Source organism: Oreochromis aureus, linkage group 5 (genome assembly GCF_013358895.1).
Source record: "Oreochromis aureus strain Israel breed Guangdong linkage group 5, ZZ_aureus, whole genome shotgun sequence".
In the NCBI taxonomy this organism is placed as follows: Eukaryota; Metazoa; Chordata; class Actinopteri; order Cichliformes; family Cichlidae; genus Oreochromis; species Oreochromis aureus.
This window is the reverse complement of record NC_052946.1, coordinates 35,903,561-35,924,304: the sequence shown is the minus strand read 5'-3', so window position 1 is coordinate 35,924,304 and position 20,744 is coordinate 35,903,561. Positions and strand designations below refer to the sequence as shown.

General features: G+C 41.0%; 1 protein-coding gene across 3 annotated transcripts in view; it reads left to right on the top strand.

The window, feature by feature from the left end:
* Positions 1 to 18,515, top strand: part of arhgap9 (Rho GTPase activating protein 9) — a 41,801-nt gene extending 23,286 nt beyond the window's left edge. For 2 of the 3 annotated variants that reach the window (XM_031740399.2, XM_031740400.2), the window contains exons 6-21: positions 540 to 629; positions 4,634 to 4,699; positions 6,582 to 6,728; positions 6,890 to 6,988; positions 7,617 to 7,678; positions 7,793 to 7,880; positions 8,610 to 8,705; positions 9,191 to 9,289; positions 10,001 to 10,106; positions 10,499 to 10,618; positions 11,076 to 11,174; positions 12,786 to 12,863; positions 13,168 to 13,221; positions 14,018 to 14,152; positions 15,447 to 15,552; positions 17,409 to 18,515. In XM_031740399.2, coding sequence (XP_031596259.1) covers positions 540 to 629; positions 4,634 to 4,699; positions 6,582 to 6,728; positions 6,890 to 6,988; positions 7,617 to 7,678; positions 7,793 to 7,880; positions 8,610 to 8,705; positions 9,191 to 9,289; positions 10,001 to 10,106; positions 10,499 to 10,618; positions 11,076 to 11,174; positions 12,786 to 12,863; positions 13,168 to 13,221; positions 14,018 to 14,152; positions 15,447 to 15,552; positions 17,409 to 17,595 — 1,632 coding nt within the window. In that variant the 3' untranslated portion in view covers positions 17,596 to 18,515. The remainder of the gene's footprint in view (positions 1 to 539; positions 630 to 4,633; positions 4,700 to 6,581; positions 6,729 to 6,889; positions 6,989 to 7,616; positions 7,679 to 7,792; positions 7,881 to 8,609; positions 8,706 to 9,190; positions 9,290 to 10,000; positions 10,107 to 10,498; positions 10,619 to 11,075; positions 11,175 to 12,785; positions 12,864 to 13,167; positions 13,222 to 14,017; positions 14,153 to 15,446; positions 15,553 to 17,408) is intronic. The other variant, XM_031740402.2, reaches the window with a different exon arrangement.
* The last annotated feature ends 2,229 nt before the right edge of the window (positions 18,516 to 20,744 follow it).

Sequence of the window (20,744 nt, the reverse complement as noted above, 5' to 3'; positions counted from 1 at the left end):
CACGAGAAAACAAGAAGAAACCAAATGACACTGTGAACCTGACTCTGTCTAAATGTAACAAAGTCCACACAAATTTTTGTTTACTTTGTGCAATAAATTAGAAAGAATGTTCATGAGGATTATTTGCTGAGCTGTTTATTGGCCTGACTATTTCCTGGAAATGTCCTTTGTTGTTTCCCTTTAACCAGTCAAGCATTTAACTTTGCATAAAACAGCATTTGCTGTCAATTTAATTTTTATATTATTTCTATGTCAGAATAGTTTCAGTTGTGAAATCTTATCCTCATTAAGCAAGTTTATTTTTCAAAATATAGCAAAAGATAAATAAATAAATAAAAAATAGAAAATACCATTTGCTACTTGGAGTAGAGAGCAGTCTGACAAAAGGTCCCAACTTTATTACATTTTATTATCATTATTCAAAACTGTGAATGGGTAGTTACAATAACACTGGAGGGCAATCTTCTAATATTCATAATAGGTAGTGTAAGTAAGACCCTTCCTCTTTCATATAATATACTTTTTTGTCCCTTTGGTAGGCCGGTCCAGGACAACCTCAGACGTTACCCAGGGACACCAGCCATCTGTCACTATCGCTTACTGCAGCAGGAAATGGAACAACGCACAGGGTAAGTATACTGTCCTTCTGAGGAGGCGTAACATCCAAGTATATTGAAGCCATTTCATTTAAAAACTATTAGCTTAATTTATAGTGGACACAACTTTGATGCTTGTAATCCTAGAGTAGGTTTGTGAGTTGAGATGGTGAGAAATGAAGAAAATAAATAAACCATTGGACGTGGTCAACAACAATAAACGGTGCTCAGTTGGTACCTCAGGGTTAAAGGTGTGCTAGGAAAATATTCCCCACCCCGTTACACCACCACCGACACCAGTCTGAATCATTGATCCATGGCTGGATGAGTCACTGCTGATATTTATACTATATTCTGACCTTACTGTCTGAATATCACAACAGAAATTAAGACTCATCACACCAGGCAATTTTTTCCAATCCTCTGCTGTCCAGATTTGGTGAGCTCATGTAAATTGTTGAGTTTACACAAACTCAGTTTTAGCAGGAGTACAGCCTGTTATGGTCTTCTGCTGCTGTAGCAGAAGTGGTTGATTTAAGCCAATTTTGCCTTCATGTTTTTCACATCTCTGGCCTGTTCCCGGCTGCTCGGCTCCTGCTATTTTTAGAAAGTTTCCTGGAAGTCAATTTCTCATCAGTTGCACATGTACATTTTGGATTTGACCATGGACCTCAACTTTGGAATTTGCATGCTCTTATTTAAACATGCATGTGTCTAGGTGCAATCGACCAGCGGCCTGTCCAGCATGTAGCCTGCCTCTCGGCCTGTGTCGGCAGGGACAGGCTCCAGCCACCCTGCAAATCTGAATTGTTTGAGTGGATGAAAATGGATGGAAACACGGTCTGCCCTACTGACCAGATAGTGGGTCTCAAACTTCAAAAAGGAAATCCAACTTAAAGCTTTGCTGTTTTAATACTGTGGACGTGATCCACTGAGCATCGCAAATGAACAAATGACTTCCAGGAAGAAATCCAAAAATAGAGGGAGAGCTGGAAGGTGAGGTGCACAGTGAGACATCTATCCAGGGACAGTCAGCCAAATTTAAATATTATTTCAATTTCTATTTAAATATTTTTTTTTTTTAATTTTAGTTTTTTAAAAGCAGAATCACAGAGAACGTGGATTGTATATCATACACACCCCTCTCACCTCTCTCACATGGACATATTATATGTCAACCAGAATGCACCCACACAGAAACTAGCTCAGCATCGTGCTCCAGATTAAAGCAGACAGACATGCAGCCATATTAAAAAGGAGATTATATCTTTCTTGTTGTTTCATTGTTACTGACCAAATCTGTCTGTCTATCTAGCTAGCTGTCTAACTATTTACTACATTTTAAATGTAAGCAAATGTAAATTGTATTTAAATGTAAATACATTTTACACTTTCTCTCAAATGATGTGTTTCATTGGGCTCATCCCTGAAGGCAATAACAAGGTAACGCCTCTTGATGTGGCGCAGGTGAGCACACGCTATTAGGGCCGCATGGAGACAGACAGAAAAGCGTTTTCAACCCAAAACATTACAAAACAGGACTAAATTTAAACCACTCAGTGAAACTTACCATCTGCCTTAAACCACCTCCTCAACTCACAGATGCCATCACAGTAAAAACTTTCAGCGCATCATTCATTTCATCTTCATTGTACACACAAGGAGGATTTATAGTGTTCAAATGAGGAAGTAAATTTGTTGTCTACAACAAGGTTTTTTTTCGGTTTAGGCAACAGATGTCAGTGACTGAAACTGACATGTTCCCTGGATCAGTGACGACATCTACGTGGTGAAGCAATGCAAGCAGCCTGATGCAGTTTATTAGAGATAAGCATTTTGCATCTAAAGGTTGCTTTGCCTCAGTGTTGCGTCAGTGTTTCAAATTTAATGTTGCTCATCAAAAAATACCCACATGATCAAAGCAGTGATTCCCCCCCATCAAGTCGGTTTCAGACGCATTCTGTTGACCTATATATGTCACTTTTTATTCTGGGGTACATATACAACCCAACAGGAACTTGAACCCGTGACATGTGTCAATGCATACTGCATGCCGCACAGGTTTATGCCCCAGGTGTTAAAACCCAAGTGGCCCATATTATTTGTTGGCCCAGATAATTCTAAAAGTCTAGTCTTTTAATTTTTAAAAGCCTTTTTAACACAGCTCATCTGTTAAAGACAGAAGGATTCGCCGTATTTTTCCTTTTTTTCCCTAGTACTTTCTAACTACCTTGACAAAAATCTGTAAATGATTAAGATAATTGCTTGTAGGGATTTGCTTCTGCGTTGTTTCATGTGAATTCTCTGAGTCAGATGAAACACTTCATTTGATGACATCACCCTGGGATTTTGAAAATTCCAGGGTGATGTTTCAGGGTGATGAAGGTCGTTTCACTGTTTAATTTTGCAGATACACTCTTTTGCTGTGTCTTTGCAGGTTGCATTTTATGAAATATGATGAATTACTATTGATAAAAACTAGCAGTTACCAAAGTTTCCAGAAGGCAGACCTCAAACATGCCCTCAACAGCACTATCTGTCATGTTGCAGATGTCTGTTTTTTGTAATTATAGTGCTGCATGCTTTGACTTCAGTGTTTGCTTGTTCGTTACTTTCAACATAACCTTAACATGTGGTTTCACACCTGTGTCTGTTTGGATTGAGGCACATCACGTATCAGTTGGGTTATCATGGCAGGCAGTTTATTTGGTTATTGTGGGAATAAATATACTAAGATCAGACTTACAACAGTTCCACTTTCTGTTTTTAATTTCTTCAGTATTACTTATTACTTTGTAAAATGTTTAAACTACTGGCAGACTCATACTATAATGCTATAAGTCCAAATATGCAGAACTAACAAGAAACTACAGAACTGTGAACTTTTTTACTCTTTGTACTGTTTCAAACATAATGGAGAGTTGTTACACATGGTTTTTGCTTCTTGCTGAAAAAGCCACACTGTGATCTTGCAAACAAAAACTGTTGGGCAGCTGTAATTGTGTCAAAGTTAGCAAAGTCCTGGTATGAATATTGAGCTGAGAACACACCTTCCTGCCTGAGCTGTTATAAACGGGGCTGGCTGTATCGCCTGATAAAGCTAGCTTCCCTCTAGAATGGGGAAGTAGTCATGAGCTGAGACACAAGGGACAGATGAATGGTTTTCACATTTTTGCACTCAGGCAAAAGAGCGTCATGGTATGAAATGACAGAACGCTGAGAGCTTTAACTCGACAGATAAGACACAGAAACACGAGCTGACCCGGACGGTACAGCTGGATACAGTCATCCAGTCAGAATGAGCACCTATGCTGTGAGTTAACTTTACTTTTCTGTATGTTCTACATTCTACCGTTGGAGCTTTGGCAGCTCATGTGAAGTTACCCAATTGTCGATTGCGGTGATATCACTTACTCATATTATCCTAATGAGAGGTGATGTTTCTGATTTTGTTATACTCACAAAAAGCTGATTTGACTGTGTTTTTGTGGATCGGTGTGAACCCCGTTCAGTATCTAGGAGCCTACGTGTCTGAGTCAAACGAGTGCTACACGATTAACGTGTAACTCTTACTGAGTAATAGCTGCCTCTTATTAACGTGAAATGAACAGGGACACGTGTGTTTGTGTACCTGTAAATACGTCTGAGCTGCGATAGTAAAAAAGCATTTATGTGTTTTATCTGGCAGGATGTGAGCAGGGCAGGGAAAATAGTTTGAGTGTGGTTAGATGAGTGTTGCCCTGGGTTCATTTGTACATTAAACTGAACGATCGTATCGGCATCCTGTTTTTTAACATGGGTGTGATATTTGCCCAAACTGCCGGTTGCTTCTCTTCAGTAGTGACAAGTACAGTTTTCTCAGTTTTTACATTTTTGTTATTAATTCTCAATTTGATCATTCTCTGCAGAAAATAAAATGGGTTGTTATTTTATTTGAAATTAAATATATATGTATACATATAGTAACTATAATAATCCGCCTTTGTGTTCTTGCCTCCCTCTATCTCGCTCCTTTCTCTCCTTGTGTTTCTCGTTAGCTGTCACCTGATTTCCTCTTTGGGAGCCACCAGAGGAATCCTGACAATGGCTGGCAGATGAAAAAGGTAAAACTCCTCTCTACCTGCTGCACTCGCCAGAGGGTATCTAATGCATTTCACCTTGACTTTCACCTTATAAAACAAGTCAAAGACTAAAGCGCCCTTTACTTGCTTTACATACTCTCCCTGCTCAACAGGATGCATTTGGTTAACAAAATGGGACATCATAGAACTTTTGGTGACTTTGTCTCCCATCTCGACTTTGTCACTTTGTGAGATAAAATCCTGCTTCATGGTATGCGTGCATACAGCATCTGCTTGGCCTGACTCCTCGTCTTTAGAACAAACCTTTAGATGACAGCCCTTCCTTGCCTTGTACTTTTCCTTTGCAGGCCCGACTGTTAACATATTCCTGAGCATTTTGTCAGCGCTTTAAGGGCTTTTGGTGGAGGGTGTTTTCCTCATGAAAATCAATGAACTCAAGTCATTAGATTTGCAAAAAGTGCATCTGAGCTGTATTACTGTAGAATATATTAAAGTTATTGCCAGCTATGCTCTTTAGATTCTCAGAGATCAGCATTTATGCATATTAAGGTGGCGAAATAGCAATTCATGGTGTAAAAAGAAAAGCTGTTACCCAAGCAGGTCTTACTGCAACATGTTGCATCACAGTGGGGTGTGGGTGCACTTGGTTTAAAGCCCTTTTAAAGGCCTACTCTCAGCAAAGGAGCAGATTTGGCTCTTAGTGCTAATCCTCCACATGAGGAGATGGCAAACATTAGGAAGGATATTTAGTCTGATTGTTGGAACTAGGTTACATGGATTAGGAAGTAAACTCAATTGTGGCTTTTGCTGCATGAAAAGTTGAAGTAGTGTGAATTTGTGCATCCGTTGTGTTTGTACACACAAGTGATTATAAGCCTCAGCAGTTTGTCTGTTAAGTACAGAGGCACGCATTGTGCCTCGTTGTGTCTCTGGCAAACTCGTTTGTCCCCATCTGTGTAAAAAGTTCAGTGTGGATGCTCATTGTGTTGGAGTGCTGTGTAAATATGGAAATGTGTATGTGACACTGTTGTGCAAATAGAACTGCTGCTACGTTGTTCTTCCTCAGTTGATTAAACTATATACAACTTAATTCTGACCTCAACCTGACACAACAGAGAGAACTGAGAGTCAATGGCTAAACCTGTTAGAGAGCTGATGCAGAGATACAGCCGTGTAATTTGCTGCTGCAGAGTGAGGTGAAGGATATGCAAATGGACAAATGATAGCAATAAAGTATCTATTTTAGATATTTTATGGACTTTTCTGCATGTCTGTCACAGAAAAGATCAGAATTGCTATCTTGACAAAATATATTTGTCAACAAGGCCACTGTGTGTGCCGGCTCAGCTCACAGGTTGAATGGGTTAAATGCAGCGGCCAGGGTGTGACTCTAACCTGACACCTGTTGCTGCGTGTCTTTCCAAACTCTTTATTTCTCTCACCGCTTTTCTGTCTGTTCTTCACTGTGCTTCAAATAAAAGTCCTCTGCAGCAAAACTACAAGAATTTACTTGAACGACTACTTTCAGTGTCTGTATGGTTGACCTTTAAAGGTGAAGACCCAGTAAAGAGATATTTTTATCATAGCACCTATGAAATGTAAAAATCAGAAGTGTGATGAGGCGGGCTGACTGCTTGTGGCTGATGTTTTTCTGTTTTATTTAAACTACTAAGCATTAATAAAGAGTCATAGTTGACCATTGAAAAGCCCTTTATGGCCTTTGTACTATTGTACTGTGGTTGCACATTCAGTTATTCATAACTAAGCAAGTATATCAGCTCAGAGGCTTTAAACACACCATTTACAGATGTGAAAAAAATAAAATAATAGCTCAGCAAATTGCTCTTTCCTTTGGTTGTATGGTCCACCCTTTCACAACTCTCCTGAACATTTGACCTTGAAGAGCATGCAGCGTGCCGCCTCCTCTGACACCCTGAGCACGATGGCATTTAGTGACACCCGTACCCAGTGCCATGATTCTGCACCCCAGCATGATGTCAAGCAGCAACTCAACCACTCCCAGTCCATGATCCTGCCTGACAACGGCAAGGTATTCGCCTCCCGAGCACACGCTCCACACAAGCTCATAAAGTGTTTTGACAGAGAGAAAGAGGAAACGGAGATACCCGTCAACAAATAGTTATCGCACAAAACATGTGCACATACACAAACGGACAGCTGAGCAGATGACCACTGCTTCCTGTTTTTCAGCTGGTCCAGCAGTGCAGAGATTACTCCTGCAATGTGACCAACATCGTTGTGGAGCCTCCGTCTCCTGCGAGCTCGCCGGACAGTGATGGCTGCACACCAGTGAGAAAACTCCACCCTTTAATTTCAAGCTGAAGTGAAACCATATTTCCAAATACATATATTTATATTTTTTTAAAGGACTTGGAGAACGTGCTACTAGTTGCTTCTCAGGGTGAATGTGCCCTTATTTGCAGGTGTTTTGCGGTTTACTAACATTTTTCTGATAAAACAGAGCAGTTCAAATTTTCGAGTATTATTATTTTTTTCTACCACAGTTCATTTGCAGAAGAAGTTTAGGTTTGTAGGTCATCACTGCTTTTTTTCGCATACCATATTCAACACTTATGAGCTGTAAGTTCATCAATACCAGTAAATTTGTTCTTTTACCTTAAACGGGGCCATACCGCAGTGGGAGATTTTAAAGCATTTCCCCTCCTCCTATTTCTTGAATGATGCAACAGCCAAGTTTAATGCGTTTGCAAAGGATGCTGTAATATTACACAGAGGAAAATCCTGCTGTGGTGCTATAATGTTAAAATTCAACTTGCCCTCACACACTTCTTATATGCTCTTTTTTTATTTACTCGACTCCTCCTATTTCCGAGCAATGCTGCCAACGTGACACTGTAAATATCACTGAATACTGCAGATGTTAATGTGCTTTTAAACCCTTTTAATGTGTTGCTAGGAGCTGGAGAAAGCAGGCCTGCTGAACAAGACAAAAATTGCAGAAGGTGGCCGAAAACTGAGGTGAGGCGGCTCTTAGAGAAGATGAAAAAAGAAATTTTTTTGATTAATTCAGCAAGTATGATTTGGCTAAGTGAACCCCAGCTTATGAGTACATGCATTCTTGTTGGGTTGCAGGAAAAATTGGAGCCCTTCCTGGGTGGTGTTAGTGGGGAACAGTTTGGTTTTCTTCAAGGACCCCAAATCACAGACACCTTCTAGTTGGGTAAGAGCACAGACAGACTCTGTAATTAAGGATTTTAGAAAATTAATACTATTGTTTCAAAAGAACGCATATGCTGCATTCCTGCGAGTTAAAAAGCTTGTATAACTAGATGAAGAAGATATTACAGAGGCCAAATTTTTTGGTGCTTTGGTGTATTTTTTATGTCCCTAGCCCACCAAAAAGAAGGCCTTTTATTGCTTGTCTAAACCTGGCCTGAGTGCCTGGATGTGGATTTGTTCATGGCATGGTTTGGTGATTCATTCGTTCTTTTTACCATTATTCCTTTCTACAAGCATCGGTGGTTTAGGGAACACCAGGAGCACTCCTACTATTGATTTTTCCCACTTATCCAACACTTATGAATAATTTTTTCAGTTTTCTTTAGATGGCAGGATTTTTAAGCCTCCACAGTTGCCATTATGTTTTGGTTTTTCTTATATTCATCCCATTCTTGTAAAAGCCTGCTCTTTTTAAAGTCTTTCTAACGGTTATTTGTAGTTGTAGCCTCCTGTGTTAAAGAGCAGTTTTTAATATTTTTGTTCACTATGCTGTTAAAGTTAAAGAGGTCATGCAGAGCAGTTACAGGTGTTATATGTGAAGCTCGGTCAGAATGTGACAAAGTAGGGCGATAAAGGCTGCACAACAAAATCAAATTTTTAAAAACAAGAAGTGGTCAATTCAGGCAACTGAGTCGTGAGAGTAAACGAAAAATGTGTTTCTTATACGCAGAAACCGGGAAACAGTCGTCCTGAGAGCAGTGTGGATTTAAGAGGAGCAAAACTGCACTGGGCCAACGAGCTGTCCAGCAAGAAGAACGTCTTCAAGGTAAGAAACAAAAACCCCCAAAAAGTGAAGTAAAGATTGCAAAACCAACAAGAAACTTTGACAGACCTGTGGTTTCATCCTCTTAAAATCTTTCTCAAGAATTTTTTTTTTTCCGTGATCCTGGAAACGAAGCACGTCGGTTTCCTTAGCAAAATGTTCCTTTGTGCTGATACACTGGGAATATACACTGGGGCTATTCTGTCAGCAGTGAGGGAAGCGAGAATGGGAAGCTTTCTTTCGCCAGCTCGGTGACCCATTCTGACGAAGAGGAAGCAGTAAAAATATTTTTAAAGAGAAATCTGATAAACTGATGAGCTAATTATAACATTACGGTCAAGCTACTACAATACGTCCAAATAATTAACTTACACGACAACTTTTGTTAAAGTGGATTCACACAGATGGGTGGGGAAGCCAGTGGAGAGTGGGATAGTGCGTCTGGAGTTAACATGGGTCAAATGTTTTATTTTGTTTTGTTTTGTTAGTTGAGGACTGTGACAGGCAACGAGTTTCTTCTGCAGTCAGAGACGGACTCGCTGATCAGAGAGTGGTACAGCACCATCCAGAATGTCATCGACAGGCTGGTGAGAAACACACACTCACTCTCTCACAGACACACACAGCTGGACAATACAACCCTGTGGGTTTAAATATTACTGTCAGTATGTCTGTCGTTTGCCTTTAGCTACAATATGCAGGCTATCCCTCACTTTGCTCATACATTTGGAACATTTTACCTTTAAAACTCTATAAAAGGTTTTAAAGAACCTCCTGTGTTTTTTACTTTTTTAAACAATGGTGTCTTTTTTGTGTTATGCTGTTTAATAAACCCTCTGTCCCCATATGAGGATATCAAGGTTTTTAAAGAAAAAAAACCCTGTTGTTCAAAGATGATGGTTAGATTTTAAACTTTTAAATAGGAGAAACTGAAAATGTATCCCAAAAAAGAAGTCATGTCTGAAGAGGTTAAATACTTATGTTCCATTTCTAAATGTTGGTCTTTTATGACTTACGTAAAGCACTTAAAAATACTCTTTGTCTTGTAGAAAAGCTTTACTGCGGGAAGTTCTGCAAAATCTTTTTTTTTTTTAAATGATTCATGTGTGCTAACATAGTTGTTTCCTTTGAACGATGACTGAATTTCCATCTTGCGTTTAGTAAAATCATCTGTTCTATTTTTGTCGGTGCGTAAATATTTCGCTGTGGACTTTCTAAAACCTACTTAAGTGGGCTAATACACCTATGTGCATCTGTATAATGTCATTAACGCACTGCTCCTTCTGGCTGCCTTTCAGGACCGTGAAAATCCGTTAGACAATGTCCTTCTGTACTCTCTGAGGAGGGCGGGCAGCGTGGAGATGCTGGACCAAAGCGGTGACGAAGACGACAGGCGACCGTCTCGTAAGCCATTCTCACCTGATGCCAAGCTTCTTTCCCTGATGCCACCATCTAAAAGCCCTCCCTGCCCCCCACTCCACTTTAATCACAGCCTCTATCTCCATCATCATCATCACTGTTCTTTCTAAACTTCCACACAGGCTTCTTGCATCCCTCCATCCTGTCTTCCATCCTCTCCTCTATCCAGCCCACTTACATTTTCACCCATCCTCCCTGGCAGATAATCCCCTCGTCCGTCCTCTCCCACCTCCGCCGTCGGCCCGCCCTCCCGCTTTTCATTCTCACCACCATCCCCTCTCATCTGCTTTCCTGCCCCACAGCCGAATGCCCCACACTGACCTCCTCGTCTTCCTTCTCTTTCCCTTCCTCCTCCTCCCGCTTCCCTCCTTCTGCAGTCCCTCGCTCGACGTCCAACTTGGAAAACACAGAGAGGAAAAGAGTGAAGACGCGGCTGAAGAAGCTGATCCTAAAGAGACCTCCTCTACAGGCCCTGCAGGAGAAAGGGCTCATTAAAGGTGAGATTTCTTTTTGAAGTCGCAGACCATTTAAATGCAAGTATCCTTTATTCAGCAGTATACAGGGTGAATCACAAAGTACATGTTCTCTTTGGCTTAGTTATGAATATTACAAGACTGTGCTCTTACAGCAGAAACTGTTGCCTTTTAACTGAATTCCATCAGAGATAGGCAGCCAGGAAGTCTCAGCATTTATCTATAGTCCAACGATAGTATACAAGTATACAGCGCAGGGCATGAGTTGCATTGCATCATCGAGTCTGAGTTAACTTTTCTGGTGGGAACAGAGTCAAACATGAAGGTTTTCTCCCAGAGTGAACAGAAAACTTATCAGTAAATTAACTTGGAGCTCTTACATCATGTCTTGCTTGGAAAAAAAAGTGCATGCAATCATCTGAGAAACACGTCTAAACAGACATAAAAAGCATGTTTGTGTCCACCTGTCATCGGCCCTCAGATCAGGTGTTTGGATGCAGTCTGGAGATGCTCTGTGAGAGGGAGAGAAGCACCGTCCCTCGCTTCGTCAGACTTTGTACTGAAGCTGTGGAAAGGAGAGGTACAGTCGCTGCAAACACACCTCCTGCTAATTTGATTCCCAACTCAAAGTGAACACATGAGAAATCACCCTCAGCCCTGTTTTGAGCGCAGTTTGACAGCAACTCTGAGCTCACTGTCCTCACAGTTCTTTGGCAGAACTCACCAAACACAAAGTTACTGATTGCCCGACAGAAAGCAGACACAAAATGTTCAGATTCACAGAAGAGATCTTGACAGCTTGGCAGCCTGAGAAAGGTCTAAATGAGAGAAAATTGAGTTGTTTAGAGGCTGTTAAGAAACAATGCAGTGATAAATATTTAAGACACAGGAGAAAATGTGTGTTTTCGGGCTTTAAAAACCAGTTTGTGATGAATAAATAAAGATGTCTTGGGAGCCATACTTTCAGATCAAGACATTTAACTATGTTTAAGGGTATGGAACAAACTTTAGGACAAAGTGAGCCAAACTTTACTGATAATTTCTGCACATATCATATATAATAATGAAATTAAGAACATTTGATCTTTTCCCAAGTGTTGGTATACAGGCTGCCATACTGGTAGTTAAAACAGGATGAAAAATACCCACCTCAGTGAGTTTTCTCATGTTTGTTTTTCTCTGTCTTACCAACTTTTCAAAGCCCGAATGAATTCATTTGAATGTCAGAGATGACTAAGATATTATAATGAGCAATTTATTCACATCTGAGAAGCTGGGACCAGTTGCACTTTTGTACTTTTTGGCTTAAAAATGTAGAAACCTGTTGCTGATTGTTTTAAGTGGTTACATAATTAACTGATTCTTCATATTTAAAACAGATTGTAAAGCAATGTGTGGTTTTAGATTATAGTTTAATCTGAATAAATAAGTTGCTGGATAACACAAGTTGGACAAAAATGTTTTTCTAACTTAGAAATGTATCCCATTCACCATGCCAGCTTTAGCCAGTAACCAGCTGCAGATTTAGATTTCAAGTGACTGAGTGAAGTTAGTTCGAGCAACGTGAAACATTAAGTGTTAGTGAGTGACTGTGAAGCGGTGTGCCTTACTTAAAAGTCACACTACAGTTAACCATTTCATGTGATTGAGTATTTTTCTTTCTGTAAAACAATGCCAGTGTCAGCTCAGGATACTTATAATCAATATGTGAGAAAGATTAAAATGTCGGGCTTGTTTTACAGCTTCTAATACTGAAAGCAGTGTGAGGAAAGCTGAAACTGAGAGCATTAGTACTCCTTTGTAACTGCTTCATCAAGCAGCATGGTGTGACACGTGAAGAGGAAGTTTAAATGTATTCATAGGCCTGGTCAAATCCATGATTATGCTTTTGCATGATCACATGATCAGACTTTTTTTAAGGTTTTGAAAACTGCTCTACTTACGTCTCCACTTATGCAACATAACAAACTGCATAACCTCTGCATACTGAATTATTGATTTGCAGAAGATTTGGCTGCCAAGAACAGCAAAACAATGAAGTCAGCTCAGACCAGCTTACAACTAAGACACAATCTCTATCACTCATGAAACTTTAAAAAAATGGTCATGTGATACTTTCATTTTGACTTTGATTATCTAAGACAGCGGTGGAGATCCCCTTGTCTAGCCTGCTTTGTTTGGTGTGTTGCAGGTCTGGAGACCGACGGCATCTACAGAGTATCAGGAAACCTGGCTGTGATACAGAAACTGCGCTTTCTGGTGAACCACGGTAAGGATGCCGGGGAGGGTGGGAAACCACAGACGATAACTGTTCTGTAATAACGGGGGGGAAATGTGAAGAAATTTAGGAGAGCATTAAAGTTGGCCTGTTTTTTTGCTTTTTTTTTTTTTTTGCTTTTTTGCAGAAATGATCTGTTTCAGTCACTTAAAATCAAGACAAAATTTATCTCATGATGTTTTGTTTCAGAGTGCGTAACATAATGTTTGAAATCAGTCACTGTCCCACAGTACACGACATCCTTATGAGAACAGACACGGGGGAAAGCTGTCTGAGTAACTGTTGGTTTTTGCAGAGCGAGCGGTGACGACCGATGGCCGTTACATGTTCCCAGCGGAGTTGGTACAAGGTAGATTCGGGCAGACAAGGCAAACCGCCGTTTTCACATCTTACTCAGCCTGCTTGGTTTTTGTGCATTATGTGTTGCATAATGTGAACACCTCAGTCAGAACCTCCCAAAAATACTCACCCACAGACTGAAGCGCAGAGCCGAGCCGACGCGCAGACGGACAGCAAACTTTTCTCTTTTTTGTGTGCGTGTGTGTGTTACCATTTGCTTAATGTATGTGTGTCCCTTAGGCTTTTGTGCTTCAAGTTTTCTGATGTAATAATGTGCAGCAGGTTGTACAGCAGCTTCTCACACAGTCCGTGGCTGCCACCAAGTGGACGAAACAGAGAATCAGCTGCTCGTGAAGCGCTCTACTCCCCCAGCAATATCTCTGATGTTTCACATCATAAGAAAATAGAGATTTGTTGACTGCTTGATATCAATATCAGCCTCAAATTCGTTTCAGTGCCTCTTATAATCCAACATGAGAAGCATTAGTCTGGCCTGTGTTTAAAAAACAAGTGTGCTTTATCCTTTAAAGTGTATGTGTACTTGTGCGCCAGTGTGTTTGTGCTTGTTACTTTTACAGAGCATCTCTATCTCCCTCCTGCAGCTACAAGCCTTCATGTTACGCCTCAGTGCTGAAGTGAATTTACACTTTGCTTATGTCAGCCAATCCTGTGACAATGGTGACTCTAAATTTAAACTCTTTGTCTCTGTATGTCGTATCCCTCTCGCCTTTCCTTCACTTCCCCTGACCCGGTCTGGCTGAATCTCTCCTCATCCTCCTCCTCTCCTCTCTCCCTCTCTGTCTCAGAGGAGAAGTTGAATTTGGACGAGAGCGAGTGGGAGGACATACATGTCATCACGGGAGCTTTGAAACTCTTCTTTCGCGAGCTTCCCGAGCCCCTCGTGCCGTACGGCTTCTTCACCGACATTGTGGAGACAGTCAGTGAGTAACCAGTTTCAGCCCCGGACTGTTTATTTTGTAATCTGTATAAATATTCTAGATTAGGAGTGTGAAGTTAATTTTCCCACACGACCGGAAAACTGGGACTGCCCTCCACCGCAGTCCCAGTTTCCGTTGGGAAAATGAATCGCCCACCCCCATCTTGAAAACAGTTCAAATAGATTCTCATAACCTTTTGCCTCGTGCGCTTGAAGTCAATTTTTAATCTGCTTCATATTTGAGGTGAGATATATTTAGGCTCAGGAAGATATTTGTCATTTCGTGCCTTTTACTTGGTAATAATGCTCCAGGCGATGCAGCTGCACAGTCAGCTTCTTAAACATCTAGACCACCAGGACGCCCACTTTTTAATTTCACATATTATTTTCCTCTGTTGTAGTATTGTGAATACACACAACACGACTGTGGTCTTACTGAGTCAAAACCAGGGTAGGCTTGGTTAGAATCTTAAATCGTTTTTACTTTGTTTTCACACTTCACTCCACTTCCTTTCCATGTTTAGAAAATGTTATACCGTTATACTGATGCAGCATTTACGTAAACACAAACATATGTGTATATGTGTAAATAAATATATACAAATCTTTACATTTGACATCCTCAAACTTTCTCACACAGCTGTGATGAAAGGCATTTTTGTGAAGCTCTGCTTGAGTTGAGCTGGAATCTTGTCACAGACGCCGTAAAACGATCAACAATTTTACAACTTACTTTCACATGCACTCAATTTTTTTCCCATCCGTAAAATGTGAATCTTAAAAAGCCACAAATATTCAATTAAAAAAGGCCCAGTGATGTGTCAGAATGACTCTTAAATAGTTTTTTGCACCAAATCCAGCAAACACTTATTAGTAGTTTCACTTTATTTGTTATCTTTTTATGAGAATTTGCTGACAGTGAGAGTTGCGTTTCCTTTACTTATGTTCAGATTTCCTGCGCTTACGTGATATGGCACTTTATCTCATTATCTTTTATTTATGCTTAAAGACAGGCAGGCAGACAATCTGGCATTTTACAGTAATTCTTCTTAGTAGAACATTAGCATATTAAAGATCATGAAAATGTTTTCAAAATGCATTTTTTAATCGATGCATTGGACACTTTTTGTAGACTGTGGGCACATGGATTGATCTGCAGATAAAGTGTATCCGATTAGATAGTGGATGCTCGTAATATGATATCAGTTGGGGGATGTGTCTGAAAATGCTAATAAAATGCATGAAATAGAATGATGACACTTGGCCTGATCTGATGCATATCTTGCTCTGTGTTGCAGAAATGTCAGACTATATGGACAAAATCGATCGCTTGAAGTGTCTGGTGCTCAACATGCCTCCTCCAAACCACGACACGCTGCAGTTCATGTGCCGCCACCTCAAACGGTGAGAATAACCCACGACTAGTGTTTATTCTACTGATGTGTTCATTTTTGTTTTTAGTCTGTGCCTGTTTTTATTGTCTGTAATGGTTCCAGTGCCCTTAACGGTGTAGAGTTCGTAATGTTGGGTATTTCCTCGAGGCATTTAGGGACAAATGAATGAACCAGATGCCCTGGTAGGAAAGGAAAATATCTTCCTTTTCTTTTAAAATCTGACCACAAGAGGGAGCACTTCCCTCGTTGGTCTGTCAGGGATTCTTTGGCCACAGCTCTCAAAGTATGCCAGCGCTGAACCGGGATCACACTGTTGTTAACTTTGGGTCCCTGTGAAGATGAAAAGGCTGGAGGAAGATGAATGGTGTACAATGTTCTGCGAGCCAGTTCCTTTTACAGTACATAAAATGTGTGTTTTTTACCGCCTATGGTTTTTCCTTCCACTCCAGGGGTGAGTGTTCGTGTTCTGAGGACGATATTTGTGCCAGGGTGTGGTGGGCCCCATGAATTTGTCAACTCTGTGTCTTTCTCTCATTTTCTCTCCGCTGTCATTCCTTTCTCTGTTTCTCATTTATTATCTCACTCCTTAATCAGGTCCCTCGCCTCCTCTTTTCCTGGCACACTACCCACCTTTCCTGACTTCCTCTTTGTCCCTCTTTCCTCTCTTTTCACTCTCCCTTTCCTCTTCCTCCTTATGTCCTCCTCTTTTGATCCCTTTCTCCTTGTTCTCCCTCTTCCTGCTCGCTCCCCCCCCCCCCCCCCTCGCTCTCCTACTTGCCTCGAAGGTCCCATGGGAGCCTTGTGGTTCGTCTGCTGGAAGGCATACCAACACCACCGCCGCCACCACTGGAACCTCTCTCTCGTTCTCTCTCTTCTCCCTCTTCCTCACTCGCTTCTTTTTTTCCCTCTTCCCTCTCCTCTCTCCCTTTTTTCCTCCTCTCTTTTTAATGTGGAAGTTTTGAGCAATTGCTGGCTGCTTCTGTGGCTTGGTGGGAATGGCATTTTTAGAAGAATGCCTCATGCTGTGGCTTTAACCATTCCTTAGTTCCCCCCCTAATCACACACACACACACACAGTAACATACACACAGTAACACACACATACGCTAGCATAGGTGGATGCAAGCAGCGGATTTAGAGCACTTTTGTGCACAGATCTATGTTATAAAACCCAGATGCATGTATGTGAAAATAGATGCAAAAACAAGATGTGACAGATGGATATACAAGCCGATTCTTGTAGCTGACTTCCTGAGTTAAGTAAAAATTATAAAGATGTCACATCGTGACCACAAACATGAACCTTTAGGGGAAGGTTAGTTGTGGTCTCTATGCTTGCTCTCTAATGTGACACGAGTCTGCAGTCGTGCTTGCAACTCTGTGAAAGTAAATGCTAATGGGAGTATGCCAACACGAGCACAAGAGCAGTGCTAACGCTGCTATAGCCGCGTCCACTTTCTCAGTTTAGGGATTTAGCAGGATAACACTTGATGATTAGTTCAACTTTAAACTGATCATGACTCCAGCCAAAATTTTTCATGCCCATCCTGAGCCGTGTCATGTGTAGCTACTTCAGTGCCACTCCATCCAACAGCGGTTGAGACCTTTCACTCAAAACCACAAATGTCAACCTCATGCTGGCTTTAAGGAAATGTCAGGGATCACCAAAGTCAGTGAAGTCCATCCACTAGTTGCTGGGATATTTCAGTCTGAGCTAATGTGGTGGGAATGGATGACATCCCTAGAACCACTGAGCACGTGTCTCTAAAAATTCAGAAGCCGAAGCGATTCCAAATCCTTTTTTCGGCGAAATTGAATATTTAAGGAGTTATTAACCTGCGCTGTCCACTCTCTCGTTTCCCGCAGAGTGTTGGAGCATTCTGAAACGAACAGAATGACCACCCAGAACATCGGCATCGTGTTCGGGCCGACGCTGATGCGCCCAGAGCGGGATAACGGCAACATGGCAGTGAACATGGTTTACCAAAATCAGGCAGTGGAGCTCATCCTCACTGAATTTGACCACATCTTCGGAACGAGAGGCCCCTCTTGATCTTTTTGCTCCTTGACATCAGACAAAAGCACAAGTATTGGAGCATTTGTCTTCCCTGCCTGTTGACTCATATGGTGTAAAATGGATTTCACATCAAAAGATAATTACGGGGTAAAAAGAACCAGGACAGAAAGCTGCTAATCATGACATCTGGCCTCCATATAAAGCCATGCTAAAACAATAATAGTAAAACAAGCCAATTTTAGCTCCAGTACTTGTGCCTTTGACTGCAGATGTGGAGCCCAGCCCCGGTGAACTTCACTGCTGGAACAGACGCCTCCTTGTCACTTCTCCTTGATGTTTCAGGCTTGATCCGGATAAATAAAAAGCCGTAAAAGCGATAAATCTTCTCCAGCCTGTCCTGCTAGCATGTTTCAGTCGCTAATAATCGAGGATTGGGAGGAGGAATGTGTCTTAAGCTAGCACTGAAACAAAACTTAGCAAAACCATCTCACTGTGAAAACACATGCACCAGCACCTCTTCAGACAAGGATGGACAGATCCTGCCTGCGTCGCTAGCGTGGCTAGACGTGCACAGGTGCCCACATCTCCACCATTTTTGCTGGGTTTATTTGAAGGAAACAAAAGTAAAAGCATGAATTCAGTGGCAGGATGAATGTGCCAACAAGGCAGAAAATGTTCCTTTTTACCAAATAGTACTTTGTAGTGTCAGAGCAACCCTTATTTTACTAATTTGAATCTGTCTTCTATTTTTAATAGTGCAAATTCCTGATGTTAAGTTAAATATATTGTTGTAAATATGTGAAATACTGTCTTTCTCATCTAGTAGCACTTTGCATACAGTGTTCAACCTAAATATTACAATTAGCCAAATTCAAACTGATACTTTTGCTTTGAAATGAAGAGTGTTGGATCTGACTGTTTACTCTTCCTGCAATAAAAATATGTGAACAAACTGATTTGAGCCGCATTATGATATTTGCTCAGGATGTGTCCTGTCAGGTTGTTTGTTGTTTGAGCGATGGGTTCGCGTGAGAGATAGTAGAAGCGTGTGGAGCTATGCGGGCCTCGGAGACTCGGCGGGCGGAGGCATCCCCTGTGATTGGTGCAAATGCTGCTTTTAATAACAGAACAAAAGAGGAACTGGAAATGCATATGTTTTAAAAATGTGGATTTTCCCCCCAAACCCTCTCACTCGCTCACTCTGTGGCCTGGGTAATTTTATATTGACTGTGGGTTTGGCAAAAGACAAAAAAGAGCAGAAAAGAGGCACTGCTGTGGGGGGTGCTGGTGGTGGTGGTGGAGGGGGCTCTGCTCTGTTTTATTGGATGTATTTATTCATTTTTATGTTTGTATTATTTCACGTCATGTGAGCACATTGGGAGGGGCTAAGATTATGTGCGGATGATTGATCGGGGAGTCTACGGTGCGCTTCCAGTTTGCTGCTTAAATTTGATCAACTTTTCACTGTAGACAAAGCATGTGGCTTGTGTGCATTTACTGCATTTACATTTACAGTATGGCCATCAGTCAGCAGTGCTGGCTTTTCATTTGTTTATTTTAATTTCTTTGTTTTATTTCTTCATCCAAACTTTCAAAATCATACCGAATGTTTCCATTTATGACACCGAGATAATGTAAACACGTGGAAGCACGTGATCCAGCCTATATTTCGTAAAGATATCTCGCTGTGTGTTTTGTGAATTCCCTCCTAATCCTGAAACTGAAGAGAAATTTCTGTCGGTAGAAACCAGATGGCATTAAAGCGCCGTCTGACCAAGACGAAGCTCTGTGATGTGTTTTATTTCGCTTTGGTGCGATGGTGCTAAACAGCCCCTAAAACTCTAATCAGACAGAGACAGAAACAAACAGAACTCCCTCCTAATCAGCAATTTGTTGGCATCAAAAGTCAGACTCTATTACATCATCCTTTAACTTTGTTCTTGCTTTGACTTTGACTTATTTATTGAATGATATATATTTAAAGTAAAGCAAAACACAGCTTGTGCTTTTGTGTCAGGATGCAGACAAGACAGCAGATGTGCTGCAGGCTCGTGGAGAAATTAGTTTACCAATGCATTTTTTAACTGCATTTTTTCGCACATGGACCGACAACTCCAAAAGAGATTTTTGCATCTGTAGTTGACTTTTTTTTTTTTTTGCTGACACATTCTGTGTGGCATTTATTAATTAGATTTTATTTGTACTTCTCTTTAATCCTGGCAATTATCAAAAATCATTTAATTTTCACAATCAACATCTGAATTAGCTGGAATCTTCTGAATCCACCAATCAGTGTGTTTCTAAATGGACTGAAATGAAGTGTGGAGCTAAGGCTCAGGTTTTAATTCTCTTCTTTCAGTTTTATCCTCATGCCCCATTTGCACTCTTGTAAATTTTAGGTTCAGCTTTCTGTTGGAGGAAAAGATGCAAGTTTAGGAAGATAATGGCTTACACAGATGTCTTGACCTTATTGTTAGATCCACCCACCAGTGGAATACATCTGTAGCTCTGTTCGGTGTGTCACTCAGCTGTTACTGGGAATTGAAACTTAAAAATGCTCAGCACTCAATCTGACAACCTGTTACCCGTGACTGGGCCTTCCCGCAAGTGATGCTGCATAACCGAGGTGTTATAGCTCTCTTAAAAACAATAATGTAAAAATTTGTATCAACTTTGCTCTAAGTCAAAGAGCAAGGCCAGCCAGTGCTGCAGTGCAACAGTTTACTGAAGGCCGCTGATGCATGGCACCCAAAAGTATCTAACCCACGTCACTTGGCAGGGTTCGTTATTGTTACGGTTAGCTGACTGTTTACTCAAACTACCGTTAACCTAAAGCTTAGTGTATCAAATATCAGGAGAACTGCTCAACCTCTGTTTGCCCCAGCCACACACACAGGTTCACAAGCGCAAAGCAGGCACCTCTGATGAATCATCATGCAAATAGAGAGCCACAAAAAAGCCAGTGTAACAAAACAGTCTTGAGATCTTGAGTGTTGATGGAAACTGTTTACTGTGATGGGAAACTGAGTGGTCTCCACAACCGAGCTTCAAAACTGTCTTGTGCAGATGTTTGTGCTTATGCAGAAAATTCAAAAAGCTGAGGCGTTTGATCGTTTTTATAGCGATGTTGACCACAAAATCTTTTAAGGTGCCTTCTGATTTCAACACATCGTGGCTGCTAAAAA